The sequence below is a fragment of the Ciconia boyciana genome, chromosome 11 (genome assembly GCF_034638445.1).
Source record: "Ciconia boyciana chromosome 11, ASM3463844v1, whole genome shotgun sequence".
Taxonomy (NCBI): Eukaryota; Metazoa; Chordata; class Aves; order Ciconiiformes; family Ciconiidae; genus Ciconia; species Ciconia boyciana.
The window spans coordinates 17,694,349-17,713,207 of NC_132944.1; the positions used below are offsets into that span (position 1 = coordinate 17,694,349).

Sequence of the window (18,859 nt, forward strand, 5' to 3'; positions counted from 1 at the left end):
CTCTGCAAGCAGGCAGGCACAGCCATAAATACAGAGAAGCCTCTGCTGCTATAAATCAGTACAGCTCAGTTGAAATCAATATAAAGCCATAGTCCAGCCTAATGTAGGCCCAGCAGAGACATGAGCATGCTGGTCAATATTGGGGTTCAACAGACAGCTGTCCACTGACAGCTGGCAGAAGCTGTCCTGGTCTTATTTACTCCAGTTGGCAAATTCCCTTAGGAGAAACTTCAAATTCACCAGCACACAGTCTAGCATAACTTTCTTCCCTGCCCATAATTGCTGGGGCTGGGCCAGCAGATGTTGTACAACTAACTGGAGGGGAGCTGGCCTAACCATTTGAGGATAGGGAAGGAAAACAGCCTACCAGATAAGGTCTGTAAAAGAGCTTGGAAACCATTGACACAGACTAATTGCTTACTGCAGAGCAAAGTTTCTGCTCTCTGTAGGCTCATTTGATGTAAACTTCCTAGTCATGTCCAAAACCCTTCCCGCAGGACAAACGTTGTTAGTACATAAACTGCTTAGCCAAGCCCTGCTCAGGGTTCCTGGGAAATATTCTGGGGAATGGAAGAGCAAGGAGAAAGAAACAGATAACATGATCATCCTCCTCACTGTGCTCAGCTAGAAACAAACATCTGTCTGGCATCTGGGCTCTGCCACCCACCATTTATTCCCATCTTCAACCTGAACACAGAAGCTAGGCATTTTCATTACCTCTGGCCCCCTCACTGAGCAAATATGGACAAAAGACATCAGATAAAGGAGGCTGAAGTGGCTGAAAATCCCACATGGAGCTGGAAGGAACCAAGTGAGGGGAGGAAAGCGAGAGAAACTCCCACATATGAAAAGACATGACAAAGCAGCAGCCTGTAGAAACATCCAGTTTCTAACAGAGCACAGGCCCCTTTCCCCACCTAATTGCTCATCTTAATTTCCTCCCTTTCTCAGGGAGATGCTGGCAATACTGAGCCTCCTGCAAGACATAGCATCAACCCTGGCATATTCCTTTAGAAATAACCATGTCTTTGCCAAGCCTCTACTTGCCTTTGCCTTTTCCCTCTCAGACACAACCCAAATCGTTGCCTGCATCTCGGCACGTGGCCCTGCCCCTCCAGCTCTCACGCAGATCCCCAGGCGCTCGCCGCGGGGCTCAGCAGGGCAGAGCTGCTCCTCCCTGCAGGCAGAGACCACAGCATGGCTCAGGAGGACACCAGATCTCCATCCGCTTCCAGGACGGGCTTGCTCAGATGCAGTATATGCACAACCCATACAGCCGGGACACGCAGTACCTAGGCTGTTTGTTCACACCTCTATTTCATGTCACAAAACCTTTGGTGAAGAAACCTCTGGTGAAGACTCACGTTCTGCAGCTGGAAGTCTTGGTCCCAAACCACATTCCCCTGGAATGGCATTTCAAGACACTCTGTTCAAGCAGTAGCCTGACAAAGCATCCTGAGAAAACAATATTATATCCTCTTCTGGTTCTTGACAAGTGCTGGTAGATATATCATTTCTACCTTTTCCATTTCCTAATTTACTCTTTTTATCAGCAATAGTGACAAAAAGGTTCTAATTAGATAGCACTAATCAGGTAGAATGGCATGCGATTGACAGCTGAGAAGTCACTATCTGTTCTCTGAAAAACAGATCGGCTATTTTCCTCATAGAAACAGGAGATTTATCAATAGACAAAAGGATGCAAAACCCCAAAAGGTAAGGTATAATTACACATCAGGACGATACATTTTATTTTGACATAAATCTAAAAGGATTCGTGGGTGGTAAAAGCTTTTTTGGAGGGGTGAACAAGTGATATTACTCAAAGGAAGAACACCACCATCACAAAAACAGAATTAGGAAAACTGTCTATGCATAAACTGGTGTGTGGTGGGCTTGTGGTTTTTTGTTGCTTTGTTTGTTTGGTTTGGTTTTTTGGGGGGGGTCCTCCCCCCCTTTTTTTTTTAAACCAGGACTAGTAAAAAAAAAAAGTCCAGTAACTCAAGCAAAGAGTTTTGACACATCTGACAACAGAATAATTCCACTAGTTTCACCTTTTTAAAAACATTTTCATTTAACTACCTGCAATGAATACTCCAAATACATTTTTCAGTAACAGAAACAAAATAAACCTGCCAATTGGCACTTGTAATATTTTTACACAAAACAGCAGATAGGAACAGGCCATTCATTCCAACATACAAATTTTTCCTCTATTTACTTATTTCTACTCTTTATGAGTTTGGGGGCTCAAAATCTAAAAAAGTTATTTTAAGCTGCAATATGGAAGTATATCTTGTGGCAATATTTGTCCCTCTGATAATCTAAAAGTTTAACAGAAAGTGGTCATTTGTCCTACCTTACTGAAATGTTTAGATTTATTTTACTTGCGTGACCTCATTTGCAAATCAAGATAGCTTGTATTTTGAGATCTAATAGAAAAAACTTGTGACATCTGTTAGTTTGTGTATTAATGGAAAAAAACTCTAAGCTTACCTATAATAATTCATTTCCAATGAAATTTATTGTCGGTATAAAAGAGAGGAGTTGGCAGTCAAAAATTAACATTTGCCTGTTTATCTGGTATCAGTATTCAGACTTCTTAGAAAGTAATATTTTTCCTTCAGCTAAAACTAGGCCTGCACAACATTCCTCTTGGACGAGCACCAAATGTTTGAAATGCATCTCAGATCTTCCAAAAAAGCACGCACAAGTTCATTACGATGCTTGAAATCTTCATAAGAAGTTTCTAGATATTAGACATTCTTCCATACAGTCAACATAGCTATTAACATGATTTCAAGTTGTTGGGTTTTGTAACAACTTCAAATACAGACCTGGAATTTTCTAGACCTGAACCAACCATTAAACCATACATCAAAGACATCATTCTGAAGTATATTTTCATTTGTGGCATTTCAAAGTTGTGCAGACACATGAGGTTTTCCATAAGACTTAAGAGCAGTGGGATAAATAATAAAATACCCTCCCAATATCCTACCTTCTCAGCATCACACATCCTGATGTGATGCTGCACTGACAGGTCTCAGTCTTCATTATACACTACCGCAAAAATATATGCACGCAAAGAAATCATTGTAACATTTCTAGGGAGTTTTTTTACCTGGATGTATATATGAATGCTTACAGCCTTCCTAGAAGGCTCGACAGGGTAAGCAAATGGTGAGCTTGGGAATGTACGGATTGGACAAGGAGAGTAAAGAAAAGTTTGTGGGAGTATGTCTTTTTAAGCGTGTGTTAAGAAACTAAAAGAAGACAGAGAAGGAGCAGAGTAATAAGGCAAATCCTGCAGGTAAATGGCAGGAATGCAAGAAAGGAGAGGATGTGTGTAGAAGGAGTTTGCAAAGAAGTCAGCAAAAGAAAATACACTGTAAAACTAATTTAAACTATTTCTGAGTGTAGAACAACAAAAAGCAAGTAAACAATTTGATTTTGGAGATACTTCATGTTTCAGTCCTCTGAAGAAGTCAACTCACCCGAGTACGCCCAGTAAGGATCCCCCGAAGCCTTTCTCCTCCGTATCTGCACAGAACTACCATGTCTGTTTTCATGCAGAGAGCCAACATAACCTTCAGTCAGAGCTGGGAAGAGAAGAAGCAGCAATCATTAGGAAAGTGGTATTTACTCCCTGGAGTTTATGCTGTGAAGCTTAAATCTGCAGAGCAGAGACTACAAACTTGGCATTGCTTATAGAAAATTTAGCAGGCATGTTCCTCACCCATGAAAACCCACCATCCAAAGCTGATTCACAGAAGCCAGGACTCACTGATGCCTTTATTCTGACCTGGCACATGCCTGCACAACTCCAGTAATTTCCATAAGGAAATTCTGATATACACAAGCAAACAAGTATGAGCCATGACATATGACCTCACTTTCTCTGTCTAGACCCAAAAGATAGCTTACTTTGCTAGCGACCACCAAACTACTAATTGTAATCCAACACAAAAATTATCAAGATGCTTAAAAGAATACAGATGCAAGCATGTGGAATATGCCGGTACAGTGTTATCCTGGTTCTCATAACTGCACCTATTTTAAACCACATCTGAAAATCCCACATAGAACAGTTTCACTCAGGACCGAATGAATCTCCTCCATGTACAGCCTGCAGACCTGAGCCCACAGCGTGCTGGGTAAGAGTCTCAACACGAGCAAGGCTCGAGTAACACCCCTCATATGATCCGCTCAAGCAAGGCAGACACACAGCCCTGCCTTCTAGCCAGAGCAAGGGCGCGTATGTCAGACAAAATACCCAGCGTGCAATACCAGTGCCTTACGACATGAAAGGGACAGGCCAGTAATTAAGAAATCTTTGTAAAACTTCACAGGCTAGAAGGAATTAAATTCATCAACCAAAACAGAAAAGAACGCATCCTACATTGCATCCCAGGATTTTTCTTTTATACCTCAAACAATATATTTTTTTTTCTTGTGAAGGAATGCATAGCTTCCATGAAGACATGGATTGTTTGGGGTTTTTTTGCTTATTGTTTCTAGGCATCTGACTGAACCAAACTGGAGGTGTGTGAATTCACAAATGTCAGTAAAAAGTCTGTAATAAATTCAACTACCTTTCTCAGAGCACCACAGCCAAAAACTTTTGTGCTATAATGAACGCACACAAACAAACAAAAAAACCCCACTTAGATCCACAGATGCAGAATGTGAAGAACAAGTATGCACCAACTGGCTCCATGGAAATTTAAGTCCAACTGATCCCAAACCACTTATGTGATCAGTAGGAAACTAGCTGCATAGTTCAAATTAAAACTTTAGAAAACCATGTAAAGCACTGCTACCCATATGCAGTCACCAAGCACTGTATTCCCTTCTGTTCCCAGGCTAGTTACAGCTGGGCTGACACAAAGCTTGTAACAGGACTTTATTGAACATCAAGCCCCAGTAACTCAGAATTCGGCTTGCTTTCCCTTGAGAAAAGCTTCTGGGTGACACCCGCTTTGTACCACAGTAGCGGAGAGCACGCTGTGTCCGAGGGCTATCCATGTATGCCAAACAGCTCTATAGACAACCTTCACTCTGCAATGTGGATCATGGATTTCTGCAGATTTTGGAATCCTGAAGTGGTAGGAAAAGTCACGCAACCTCAGGAAAGGCATTACAGGTTTGCCCCTGCCAAATTTTCTCTTGTGCGAGCAAAGGTACTAATTGTGCAATTTATTATGAGCCTCTGATTTGAATGAGTTTTCCAGATTTCTTGGCAACTTTCTAAATGCTAATTCACTGCAGGCTGCGAACTAGAAATGCTAGAATACATCGGGAATACCAGGATTTGTAGGCAACACTATATTATGTACCTTATTTTCCTCTTCTGATTTATCCTAATGTGTCTACCTGGTTGGGAGGCAACAGGCACTCATTTCAACAGGAAAGAACAGGTAAGGGATGTGGAGACCCAAACCCTCTTGGCAAAAAAAAAAACAAACACCACACACACACACAAAAAAAACACCAACCAAAACCACACAACACAAAAAACTGAGCAAAGATCAGAGACCATCAAAATCCCAAGGAAGAGAACATAGAAATAACCTATGTGGATGGCTGGAAAGGCTGTCAGAAAAAAAAATGGCCCAATTATTCACTTAAAAATCACATGTGCTGAGAAATACACCTAAAGTCCCTCCTTATTACAAAAGGAAAGACAACAGCAGCTTTCTTCCGAGCATACTCTACGTAGAGGCGGCAAATAGTTGTCGCCCAGAAAAATTGATTCCTGCAGGCAGAAGGAAGATTTCACCCTGCCTCCTCCAAGGAATAAGGTACTCCTGCAGGTACCTGCTCAGTGAGCCCTTCTGTGTGCCTTACCATCAGAAGAAAGAAACTAGGTCTAAGTAATCTATATTTTTGAAGGAAAAAAGGCTCTTAGTGCGAAACATCTGAAGTTGTAAAACCCTTTGTACTCCTAGCTTGAACCGTCAAAAAGACACATGGCAACCATGGTATGGCTATGAATCATACCATTGATTTTCAGTATCCTCTGTGCAGAAAATTAAATTATGCAAATCCAAGCCTTTATGAATGCCTAACTTTAATGTGAAATTGAACATTTGCTTCAGTCAGCATCATGCAATTAAAAACCTGACATTCCTGTGAAAATATGCAGTTTTAGTTTTCTGCATAGACACTTAATAGATTTGTACATTTATCTACACTTATAAATGGTGAAGAGCCATGCTGTACACAAATTTATTTCCACCTAAAAGGATGTTACAAACCAAGAGGGAAGCTCAAGTATTTGTCAAGAGAATTGTGGGAAGGAACTTGCTGGTTATACTGCTAAATATCTTCTGTAGGACTGAAAGAGAAACAAATTGGAACATCCTGTTCTAAATAAAATCCTGCATCACTGTTAGGCAGCCCAACAGTAATGTCAATAGCCCCCTTACAAATGTGCAATAATTCAGTAGTCATTAGCAATTTAGAGAAGATATATGTTTACTGGATAGCTGCAGAAACTCTGGGAAAAGGATGATAGGTCAAGATCTCTGGCCATGCTGTGAACTGGAAAGGTAATGGTCCACCTCTATCAAAAATCATGACACCACCTTCTTCCCTAAGCTGGCTCAGTTCCCCACCCTGTTCACAGTACAGCCATGCATTTCGGCATGGGGCTGCACACACACTCCAAGAAAACACTGTGGGAACAAATAGCTATTGTTGGCAATATCTTCTACTGGTAAAGTCATCAGGAAACCACAGACTCGATCTCATGGTGCTTTTGTTCTGTGGTGTCAAGTGCGGTCAATGGACTCTCTCCTACTGAAGAGGTGCAAGAGCATACAATGGCTTTTCAGATAGAAGTTTGGAAGAGCCAAAGCATTCAAGTAATTTCAAAAACAAAAAGTGCTTCACATATCAAACCCATCTTATGTTTCAGGCAGAATTGTTACTTTTTCCAGATTTTTGGGGGGGGCTGGGGACGTACTCCAACCAAAACAACTTGACACCACCAATGAAAATTTAATAGGCATCTCAGTGTTGCTGAATCTGCTTCTTTCACTGAAAATACATACAGCTAAAATACTTTGTTCAGCTCCAGCCATTAGAGCACACTTATTCATTTTTGTGAAATGCTCCAATTCCACAGTTTCAGAAGCTATACATGCAAATAAGCAACTCAAACTCAACTGACATCGTCCAGTGTTTCTAACATCCAAACAAGTTTTGGAGAAAATATTTAAGAAAGTTAAGTTATATTAGCACCAATTGCTACAGGTTTCCACAAGTCTTTTTCAGCTTGGAGACAGTTAACAGCTCCACTCCTGCAGAACTGGATGCTGGAGAAAAGCCAGCAATTAGACGGGCTGGTCCCGCACGGAGCAAACACGGGCAGGCTCCTCTCTTCTGAGAACGCTGGAAAAGTTGGGGAAGTGGAAATTGGGACAATAGGAGGGGCAGGAACACGCTCCAGGAAGGCTCAAAATGGAGCAGGCAAGATAGAGGGGTGGGGTGGAATATAAGCACACACACACAGCAGGAGGCAGAGAGAAAGAGAAAGGACAGCAGAAGCCCTTGCCCTGCAAGGTTTCATTTGATACATTATGCCAGTGCTGATGGCAGAGGAGTAATGAATACCATAATATATGGTCTGAGACTTGCAGATACACGATTAAAAGAGAAGGGGACCAATCTTACACTCAGATACACAAGCGTGAAATTAAATCCTGAGTAACTCCTCTGGCTGCTGGTGCAGTATTGGTGTCTATGAAGCGTAACACCTGCAGTCAGTGGACTTGGGCTGTGCCTATCACAACTACTTCTGCAAGGAATAGAGGATCCTTCAAAGCTAACACGGAGAAATCTCTTACACACAATTTCATATAATTTTAATCGGTACTGAACGCTACATGATTTTAGATGATGTGCTAAATGAATCAACCCATGCCGCATATCTGCGGACAGCAAAAGCAATGCAATGCTGGGATATGCCTTAGCATTCTGATCAGCTTTCCATTCACTCTGTCTCAATGTATTAACTTTCCAATAAAAATCAGTTGATAAGTGCCCTCAAAGGTACGATAAGGTAATTCCTGCCTGAATACCTTACTAGTATTCATAGTTCACATGAAAACACAAAATTTTATCCCCAATCTACCTTAAATATAAAGCTATTATACTATTCAGAGAGATTATACCCTCGGCATTAGTGTTTAAAAGGTATCAAGCCATCAGCTATGTAAGAAAAATCCTTTAAGGTCGATACTTTATGTCTGAATAGTGAAATCATTAGTTATGATGGTAGATTAACTAGATTGTGTGCCAAAGTTGGATTCTTTTAAGCCTTCTTTGAAGACGAGGGTTGCACACAAATCTGTTTTCAGCTGTTCCGATTAAAACGGTACAAAGTCAAAGGTACACACATTGCCCAGGTCATAATCATTCTGTGACCTGCCACTGTGGGCCATACTAGCAGTTGTACTGGGTTTAGTCCTAGTTCCTAATGTGGACACACTTCTTAACTGATGTAGTTCAACCTGGTGCTGGCTGCTGGAAAACAAGCCAGCCTTCGGAGACAAGCGACTTGACTATTGGAATCTGGAGTAGTGTCACACCACGAAAACACTTAAAGCAGGAGGATTAAAAACAAAATCTTGTTAGTGTGTAGCAAAAAAGCAGTAAATCATAAGGAATGCTAGCAATTAGTTCTGTATCAAATCAATGTCTGTAGAAAGGAAACTTTTCAAAAACCAGAAAACCACTATTTTCTTGAAGATTGCACAACACTGCATTTTAAAAGAGGGTGGGGGTACAGAAGCATTACCTGAAGGGATTTCGTATCATCTCTTAAATTGAGTTTAAGAGATCAGTGAGCCAAGACACCTGGCCATCTGCAAGCCTAAAGCTTCAAGCAAGCCTCACTGAAAAAAACAGCATCTTTATCTAGGTGCATTTACTGTATTTTTAATTGGACTGTGCTAAAGAGAAGCAGGTAAGCTGAAGACACTGCAATGCTATGCACTGTAACACACACTCTGCTGAAAAGAGTTTAGGCTTCCAGGCAATTTCTTAGAATAAACGTTGTCAAATGGGCCAGGAGGGAAAAAGAGAGGAGAAAAAAACATGGTAGGAAATAAATTTCTAATATTAAACAATTAAAATATTTTTGTACAAATAAACTAAATAAAGGTTAAATTCATCTCTCTAGGCTCTTTCACGGACAGCTCCCTAAACAAAACTAGGCTATTTGCTTTAAATATTTTACCACCCTTTGACAGCAAATAAATCTAGAAATATTTCAGGCACAGCTAATCCATTTTGATAGTGCATTACTTTTAAACAGACTCTCCAGCCATGGATTCCCATATTTTGCAGATTATTTTATATCTTGCCAAAGAAGGATGAAAGTTAAAACAACATATGGTGGTCAGACAGCATCAACAAATTATATTCTGAATCAGACTTCTCCCTTTGATTATGCTGCAGAGATTTCTTCTGATTATCAGATAAAAGACAAAATCTATTCTCCTATGAACACACATGCACTTTTCACAGCTTTCCATTAATGAAATATGGGGGTTACAAATCACAAGTTTCTCGCTACTAAGTGAAATAACAGACACCCGGATGCTACGTCTGCCGAGAGATGTATATCCCTTTCCCAGATGACAGTCACCCAGGCAGCCCCTTAATTCCTGCATGAGCAGAATCCACAGGTCTATTCCTAAAAATGGCATAGGGACTTTTCACAGCATTCATTCTCTGTTGTTCACGTGTCTGATAGATGATGTGGTAACAGAGCAAATCCTAAGAACAAGAACATAAATGCAGAGCACAGCAGGCCTTTACAGGAACTAACAAGCAGACTGCAATTTGAAGATGAAAAATAGTCCAAGGAACACACTGTCAAACTGTGGGGATTACATTAACTAGCGGAATTAAAAGCCCTTATCCCAAACATGAATACACCAGTCACTAGGTGCATTAACCCTCGGTAACCTGTTGAGTTCAAAGCCAGCAAGCTAAGCGTAATGCAATTTTGTATTACTCCAATGTATCAACACAATGCAAGTCCCAAAGCATTACAGCTGATGCAGACAAGCAACAGCCAACAGATTTTCAGCACAGTCTTTTCCTTACATTACAAGGAATGGAGTTTAAGGGCAACGGGAAAACCTCCTACTTCAGAGCAAGCCTGATGCCAAACCAGAACAAGGACACGCAAGTGTACCGCAGCGCCCAGTGCTATCACCACTCTCCAGCAGAGCAGATGCCCTCCCAGGGAAGAGCAAACCCGTCTCCTCCGAGTTCCCATGGATCCTTCTCTCAGCCTGCCTGGCTTTATAAGCAAGAGGAGCAAAGCTCATTAGCAAGACAGTAAGACAACTTCAAGTTGCATTAATGATGCCCCATTAAGGGGACTTGGAAAAAGAAGCTTGGGAGGCCAGGAACAGACAGATGCTGCCGGATGATTAGAAAGGGCTTGATTTTGCATTTTCATGGCCTACACTCTGCTGGCATCAGCTGTGCAAGATATGACATAGCTGGTGAATTTGGACCACTGATGTCAACTGGCATCACCTGCAGCACTTCTGCTAGGAATATGCAAAGTCAGCCAGATAACCAACAGTGCCAACAATTTCCATATCAAGATAAAAACACACAAATTAAACCAACTGCAACGTCACCCCTTCCAGGAGGACAGTGCCCTGCAGCAAAGCTTCTGCCAGAGAACTTGGGGAATACCCTTAGACTAAGGGTTCTCAGACTGCAGTACGTGAGCTCAAATCTACCCGTGTGTGAGCAACATGTCATTAAAAAAACCAGTCTGTTATCTTTTCCCCGAGAAAAATGCAGAAATGCTGAGCAAAAAAAAAAAAATAGCCCAGACAACTGCACTTCTCCTCCAGGATGGAGGGACTGCTGTTCACGTCACACTGCAAAGAGCGTGCAATGGCGATAGCTGCGGAAACAAAGTTTGAGGACCCCAGCTTCAGAAACACTCATCCCCCACTACTGAGAACTGCAAATACATCAAAACTAGCTGTGTTTGATCCAAACCCAGAGTAAAACCTTTATCCCACTGAACTGTTCCCTGACGCTTCCCTGCATGCAGAAATACACTCCATCTACCTTTAAGACAAAGTTTTCAAACAGACTGGTATTCTAGGCATCTAAGTTGAGATACCTTAAAGAAGACTAATGCACATTACATCCTAAAAACCGGACTCCTTTCAGACACTTCTGATTTGGGTAGTCAGACAGAAAAATAATTGGAAGCACCTGAAAACTCTGTAACCTTGAAAACTCTTGGTCCAGGCATCCTTCACAGTCCCTCAGACTTCTGTTAACAATCATTATCTGCATTTCTTAAAAGGAGGAATCCTCATCCTTGTTCATTGCCTCTCCATGCTGTACTTCAGAAGGGTCATGTCACCTCTGAATTTTATTCATAACAATGCATGATGCAAACACAGAAATAAAACTTCAGAGCAGAGGTTCATAAGCAAGGCTGACCTCCACAGGAAAGCTGATGCTCTCTCAGCCAGCGCCGACTGAATCACAGCAGATATTAGGGAGAAAACAGATCAACTCAATTCTCCAATATCTAGGGTAGCCCGGTCAGAGCGAACCAAGGCAATGAAAACCCCGGTAGCAGGGCAAAATGACTGCTCACACAGCCTGCTCCAAAGTCTTTGCGCTATTTCCCCAAGGGGAAGCTTGAAGTCAAGCTTGGAACAAGCTGGAATCCAGAGGCAGCACAGTGTATGTGTGCAGAAGGGACTTGAATCCATCAGCACAGGCACACCGAGAAGGGGCCATCTTGGTCTCTTCATTCATGGCATGGTTTATCCAGGAAATGTATAAGCCACACGTGTAACGGAGACTTGTTTGTACAACGAACTAACAATGGCAAAAGGGGGCTTTATTTCACTTCTTGCCTTGTTGCAAGTACCTAAACCTTAAGGGTTTTACAACAAAAAACACCGTGGCTGGAACCACCTCTCATTCTCACATAATCAGGTACTGCAGCACGCACAATGTTAGAAGAGCAGCCTCTGAATAGCAAATAAATGAGACCTTAATGGAGTATTTTGTACCTTCAATTCCTTGTTTAATGCAGAATCATACCATTTTCACTTCACTAAACCCAGTAATACTCACAAAAACACACAAACTCATGCAAAATCACCAGTTTCAGCTCTCTGCTCTGGAAATACTTTGCTTGTACCCACTGCCAGCATTTGTCGTAGTACAGCCTTATTACATTTTCAAAACAGATTCCCCTAAGTCACATCACAAGTAGTATCTTGGTAAAAAAAATAAAAATTACTAGACTCATGCAAATAACCATAGCAAGGACCTCATGATGCAGACCTGCTCTGTGCACGACTTCTGCCTACCCTGGCTGCCATCTTGCCAGACACATTCATGCTTCCCCATAGGTAGCCTACGATTTCAGTTACTCATGTCATCATCCCATTAAAACCACCTTTGCATTATATCAGTAAAGACAAGCATATATCTACAAACCAGGGCTTTCTCTACTAAGCTTATGCAGAGTCTGAGGGAGGGAGACTCTGTTCTTGCCTAAGAGAGATGCCACATCTCTCCTGGGGAAGAGTTTGGCATTGACGCTGCATGGAGTCCTCACTCCAAGGCATCCCTTCAAACTCACCTGCCTCTAACACCAAAGGAGCAGCAAGCCCAGCATTCATTCAGCAGAAAATGCAGGGCACAGTGCTGATTTCATTCTCATGGAGAACAGCGAGGCACTTTATGAAGCCAACAGAGCTGCTCCCACTGCATGGCATGAGATCAAACTTGCCCCATTATAAAGTCTTCAGAGACAGGGGCTCTGTCAGCTAATAAAAATCCCTCATTCTTTATACAAAATGATTTTTTTTTAACCCGTGTCCTTTGGCCCATTTAACAATTTATTGACTGTGGGAAATAAAGTGAGGCCACATCAATCTCTTCCTGGTTATTTGGTTCAGGCTTTCAAATTAATGCAGAAGGTGGAAAGCTCAATAAAGAACTATTTAAGAAAAGAAAGGAGAAATGGTCTAGTCCCACTGTGAGATATCTTCCTCTCAGTTTGCAGTCAGGTCTCGCCATCTATAGCTGCACAATCTCCTGGAGGAAAGATGGAAGGGCATAAACCAGCATGCTCCCCCGGATCGAGCAGAAATAACTTGAGATTTGTATCACTCTGCACTGAAACAGATCAGCAGCGCTCAGGTCGCCAGATTTAGTGCCTCCAGCATGTGACAGAAATTCCAGCCAGATCCACAAAAATTATTTTAGGATCAAACTTAAAAGCTGAGCAGAACCAAGCAAACAAGCATTCATTTTTATTTGTGTAAAAATGCATTCAATTTGGCTTATGATCTACAAAACAGGGTTTTTTCATCTTTTTTTATGCTGACAGCTTGCATTACATACAGATTTTGTAGCAAAGGGTTTCATCCACATTTATTTCCCAAAAATATAAATCTAAAGTGGAAACTGAGATAAATAGAGTTTTTTTGTGCTGACTGAACAAGTTCTTAGTCAGGGATATATGCCCCAAAAACGTGACCTACCATTTTGAGAACTCTTTCCTTTCCTTCCAAGTAAGTTGCATTGTTCAAAGGGAAGAGACACTATAAATACTACAGAGCTGGTCTGTAAAATGATTCAACCTTCCATCTTTGCTTTGCAGTTCACCATTAGTTTTTCACCCAGGCAAGAATTTTTCTGAAAATTTCCCAGCAGGAGGGTCTGCTGCTGTTTAGGGTCCAAAACTAATACTTGGTTCCTTGGTCATTTGTCTCCAGAGAATGCAATAAAGATCTTGACAAAAACCTCATGCTACTAAGAGCAAGAGCACTAAGGCCTTTGGCAGCAAGAACAAAAAAGCAGTAATAGAGCTCAGATGAAGTAAATAGATAAATATTGCCAGCAATGGTGCACACTTTGTAATCATACAGCGATGGTATGCAGCACAGTCCAAAAAGGCACGGGGTCACCGTTCTTTCCTATACAACCAATTTAACCATCTGGAGGACAAAGCTAACGCAACACTCAGTAAATGTAAATCATGCTAAACCAACAGGAGGAGAAGCAAGCAAGAATGCCTCAAAAATATTCAGCTGTCTGGCAAGCTCAGCTAAACAGGATGATGTGAGAGAGACATTCCACTGAAGATAGATGTAAGGCAATGCAGTTGGGGAGAAATAATAATCAGTGCAGGAATGAAGTGAGGGACTGCTGTTTAGAAAGCAGTAATGCAGAAAGACTTGAGCATTAGGGTGGATAATGAATGAGATGAAAGTTCATGCTGCAATACCACTGCAGAAAATGGCAATTGCTATCCTGGGGCACATGCACAGAGATACTGGAAGCAATAACTCAGTTTTAGACAGTCTTTGGCAAGACTGTCACTGCAGTGCCACATGCTGTTTGAGGACCATTACTCAAAAAAAAAAAAAATTCATTTTTAACTAAGAATCTAAGACCTGAGGCAGGGGAGGGAGGGACAACGGGGGATGACACACAACACATGGAATGAATCAAAGCATCTTTAACAGCAACCTTGTGCCCCACTCTGCGCTGGCCTGGACAGCTCAGCCCCAGGCTGCTCAGCCCTGCCTGGCCTTGCCATCCTCATGCTCATATCCTCTCAAGTCTCGAATGCTCCACTCCACTCTCTACCTCCTTGTTTCATACATCAATTTTCATAACAAGCTTCATAAAGAGTTAGATTTTAGAGCACTCAGAACTGTTGATCTTCAGACAAGAAGTGCTCTCTCAGCACAAGAGTGAAAGAGGAGATGAAGAGCTCTGTAAGGAACAAAGGGATGCTTTCACCTTGTGGCGGGCACGGTGGGAGCTCAAATGCACACCATCTTTTAAGCAAGGGGCTGGTTTGAGAGGAGACGCTCTGTGCACACAAGTGCTGGGAACAACACATGCTTTGCTTGAGTGCCACTGCAGATGAGCTCTGGCTGAGAATAGAGGCCATAGCATAAGTGATCATCAGCAGAGAAGCATACAGCCTTCCCAACCAACTTGAACAGGTCGCACATTGCCAGGTCAGCAAGAGAGAAGTCAGCTCTGGCAGGGGTAGAAGAAAGCTGGAGGGCTGCACACCCAGTGCCCAAGCTTTGACTTCCCCCAGAGCACCTCTTCTCGGGAAGGCTCAGACACAGAAGCTCAATCTCTTCCTATTCCAGTCTCCAACACTCAAACATTCCCCAGTGTCCAGTGTTACTAATCCTACAGTTATTACAAGCACTTAAATTACTGAAAACCACAACAGCAGCGCTGTGCCATGGAAGACAGATCTAGTGTACAGCCCGCAGCCTGACAAATGTAATTGTTTTCTTAAGGGTCATAAGAATCTTCACGAAGACTTCAGCCCACCTGCAGAACGCAAGGCTGTTGACCGCTGCAGGTTTCTCGCTTCCCAAGCGGATTGGCTTGGCTACTTAATTACAATGCAGCTTTGTACTTAGTCCCCACTTGACTCAGAAAGCCCCAGAATGGTCCTCAATACCCACAGAAAGTCTAATTACTCAAGAAAATAACTCCCCCCTGGCAAGTTAATTCTAAAGTATGTGCATGTGTTCCACAGTTTCTATTTCCATATTTTATGCTGCTTCTTTTATGCTTTCACTGTGAACTGTAACAATATTCTGTCTCCCATACAGCCAGTGTCAGTGTTAAAAAACAGATTCATCCTTTTATGCAATGCTTAAAAGATTTCTTCATGGCAGTATCCTATGTTCCAGTTTGCCCACAAAAAGGAGATATTAATATCACAACAGATATTCTCTCTTACTCTAAACAATTTAAAAATACATTATAATAAGGAAATGACTTTTAAAATAACAAATGCATTAAACATTGACAGCATGTCAGTGCTTGTTCTGTGACAGCATTAGTCCTATCCATGACAGGGATCTGCAAAGCTGCATCTGACAAGTACAAAGAACTTCTATCAATACTGCACAGACTACCAAAAATGAGTTTTCCTCAAAAAAGTTGCTCACCATTAAATATGCTTTTACTGCTACTCTTTTTTACATTCTCCATATACACCACAGTCTTTGCTAGAGAAATCAAGAGTAAGACTATTTATAAGAAAGCCTCATGTTGTCTTTCTTTTTTAACCCCCAGTTCATATTTTGTAAACAAGAAGCTCAAAGCAATCAGTTCCAGTCAGGCTTTTCAACTCTGCATTTAAATCCTTTCATGACTTCTTCAAAAAACATGCATCAAAATTTCAGGGAGGGAGGGAAGAGGACTCTTGACATTGTAGTGTTCTCTGATGAACAAACTGATGTATTACAAAGAAGCATCTATATACTCAAGCTACTTGCCAACTGACGACCAAATCTGATTTGAACACAGGACTTCAAACAGCTATAAAAAAAAGTTAACAATGATTAGTGAAGTATCATCTACTGTATGTGATTAGATTTAAAGCTGCAAGAAAATAAAGAGTGATGTAGAGCGCATTTGGCAACTGATATTATCCATGTTAACACAGCATATACAAAGACCATCTTTGCCCACATGGAGTATATCCCTCTCATTACTGCACCGCTCTGAAAGGAACTAAACTAAACAAACATGGAATAAGAAGTTAGTTTAAGGAGATCTGCTGAAATACCAAGAAACTGAAGAAGCTTAGCTTCCGGCAGAGCTGGCTCTAGCCATTATCCTATTAAGACAGACGCTAGGACTTGCCAGGATTTTGGAAGTCCAAAACACAACCACCCCACACCCACAAAAATCCCAGCAAACAATCCTCATTTTCACCCCAAAAACCACAGAATGCACAGAAAAGGGGCACGGAGGCTGAGGCTTCAAAACTGAACAGCAGCAACGGGCCAGAGTCAGCTTCAGGGGGAATCGGGACACGTGGGACAAGACTGAGCCACAGGGAATGCGAAGGAGGTTGGTGCAATAAAGAAAAAGGTCCCAGACTCAAAGAGACAGGCTTGAAAACCAGTCTTCCCAGCAGCTTTCTAAATAGACACAAGACCAGCAAAGATCTTTCACACTGCTCAGGGACAAAACCCTGGGGAGGTATGTAGCTGGGTGGATGGAGGAGGACTATTTCTTACAGATGCCATGCAGAAAGAACCCAAAATGCTCAGACACAGCATGGCTACACTGAGAAAGGTCTGGCTTGAAGAACACATTCAGGTGGCAGGTCTGACAGGTCAGCAGGACAAAAGCACTGCTCACAGCAGTCGAAAAAAGAAAATGTTTTGGGACAGGGACACGATAGCCTCTTCTGCTCCCAGGTAGCTGGAGCAGAAGGGCGGGCAACATGAAGCCAAGACTGCAGAGAAGCACTGCCATAGCAGATTGGAGACAGGGCAAGGAGGAGAGAGCCCAAGCACAGGACAAATCAAATAGATACATCACATAGCCTGCTGTTCCACTTAGGGCCAGGGACTGCCAAAGTTATTGCTGAGTACCCTTCATGAATTTCTGATGGCACTGATTACTTTCTTATCAGTAACCCACTCATGTAAGTCTAAATATTATAATAACAAAAAAGACAGAGCAGAAGGCTGCTTTTGCAATTTTTAGCCACTCCACTGCAGCAGAGCAGTGTTAACTGCAAATGAACCAAGCCCCGATTAATCTGGAAACGCTTCATTTGAAAATTTTATTGTAAGTGTAAATTTATTAGAGCCCATTAAGCAACATGTAATCAATAACTATTCGTTATTTTCTGTATGGGTGAGGAAAGGAAAAAGGTGCTTCTCAGGTCACAGTAAGGAATATGTCAAGTCGGGAGGAAAGAAATCCTTGAAAGAGCTGCAAGTTCTTAATTGCCACTGAGGTCTAACACAGCTGAGATAGCACACTCTGCATTCATGCCCCTTAGAATTAGGTAAGTGAGAAGGTGTTACACATACACCATGTCATTCACAAGCAAGGGCCTTGGGTTGGTGTAAGTTTATTTGGGCTATATAGAAGTCAAGTGACAGTCAAATTGAGACTTTTAAAGATAATTTTGTTCCTACTCCACACTTACAAACAATGCAGATTACAATTACGGGGGGGGAAAGGGGCAGGAAAAAAAAATATTTTAAAATATTTTTTTATTTACATTTGAATAGATTTTAAATGAAACAGCTTTTTTTTAAAACAAAATATTTTAAAAATATAGTCGTGCCAGAATATGCTAGTAAAAGCTTGGCGCTATCAGAAATTGGACTTCTTTAAAATATATCTACTTTAATTTGCTTTTTAAAAAAATGACTATGGCCTAGTAAAAATCTGCAATTTCCAGCCAGCTGCATTAATATTTCAACTTGGTAAATTATTCTTTTAAAAAAGTTTCTAATAAAGTAGCACTTGCTGCATGTCTTTTAATAAGATTACATTTCTATTTATGATGTTATAATACATTGTATTAAAAACAAAAGAAAGATTACCCTGGGAGGAATAGAGATGTCTTCCTTCATTTTAAATTTAATTTAAAGTGGAGGAAAAGGATTTTTCTTTTAAATTAATATTTCCCTTGCAGTGTTATGAATCCCAGCTTCAGCTATTGAATGAGAAGCAGGAAACGAAACTTTACCATTTTTATGAAAACTCAAAGAAAATACAAAACTAAACTTCATTAAGCTTCTTAGATACCAGAAAGCCAAAACTTGCATCTTTGCATAGTCTAAGGGCAAAGGTCCTAAGCCAAGATGTATGTTCCTCCTGCTGAAGTAGAGGATAACAGGTAGAGCCTATCGCTCTGTATTATCATAGCCATACTTATGCCAGGTGAAGTGCAGAGCAAGGGAACAGAAGTCATCCTCAAATGCATCAAGCCAGTCAAAGGAGAAGCAAAATACCTGCAGTGCCTGTCCATCCT

The 18,859-nt window shown here is 41.4% G+C and overlaps 1 protein-coding gene across 1 annotated transcript in view; it reads right to left on the reverse strand.

Annotated features, from left to right (window-relative positions):
- The window catches only part of PTPRG (protein tyrosine phosphatase receptor type G), a 417,185-nt gene that overhangs the window by 321,117 nt on the left and 77,209 nt on the right, over positions 1-18,859 (reverse strand). The window contains exon 3 of the mRNA XM_072876458.1: positions 3,498-3,602. Within this exon, the coding sequence (XP_072732559.1) occupies positions 3,498-3,602 (105 nt within the window). The remainder of the gene's footprint in view (positions 1-3,497; positions 3,603-18,859) is intronic.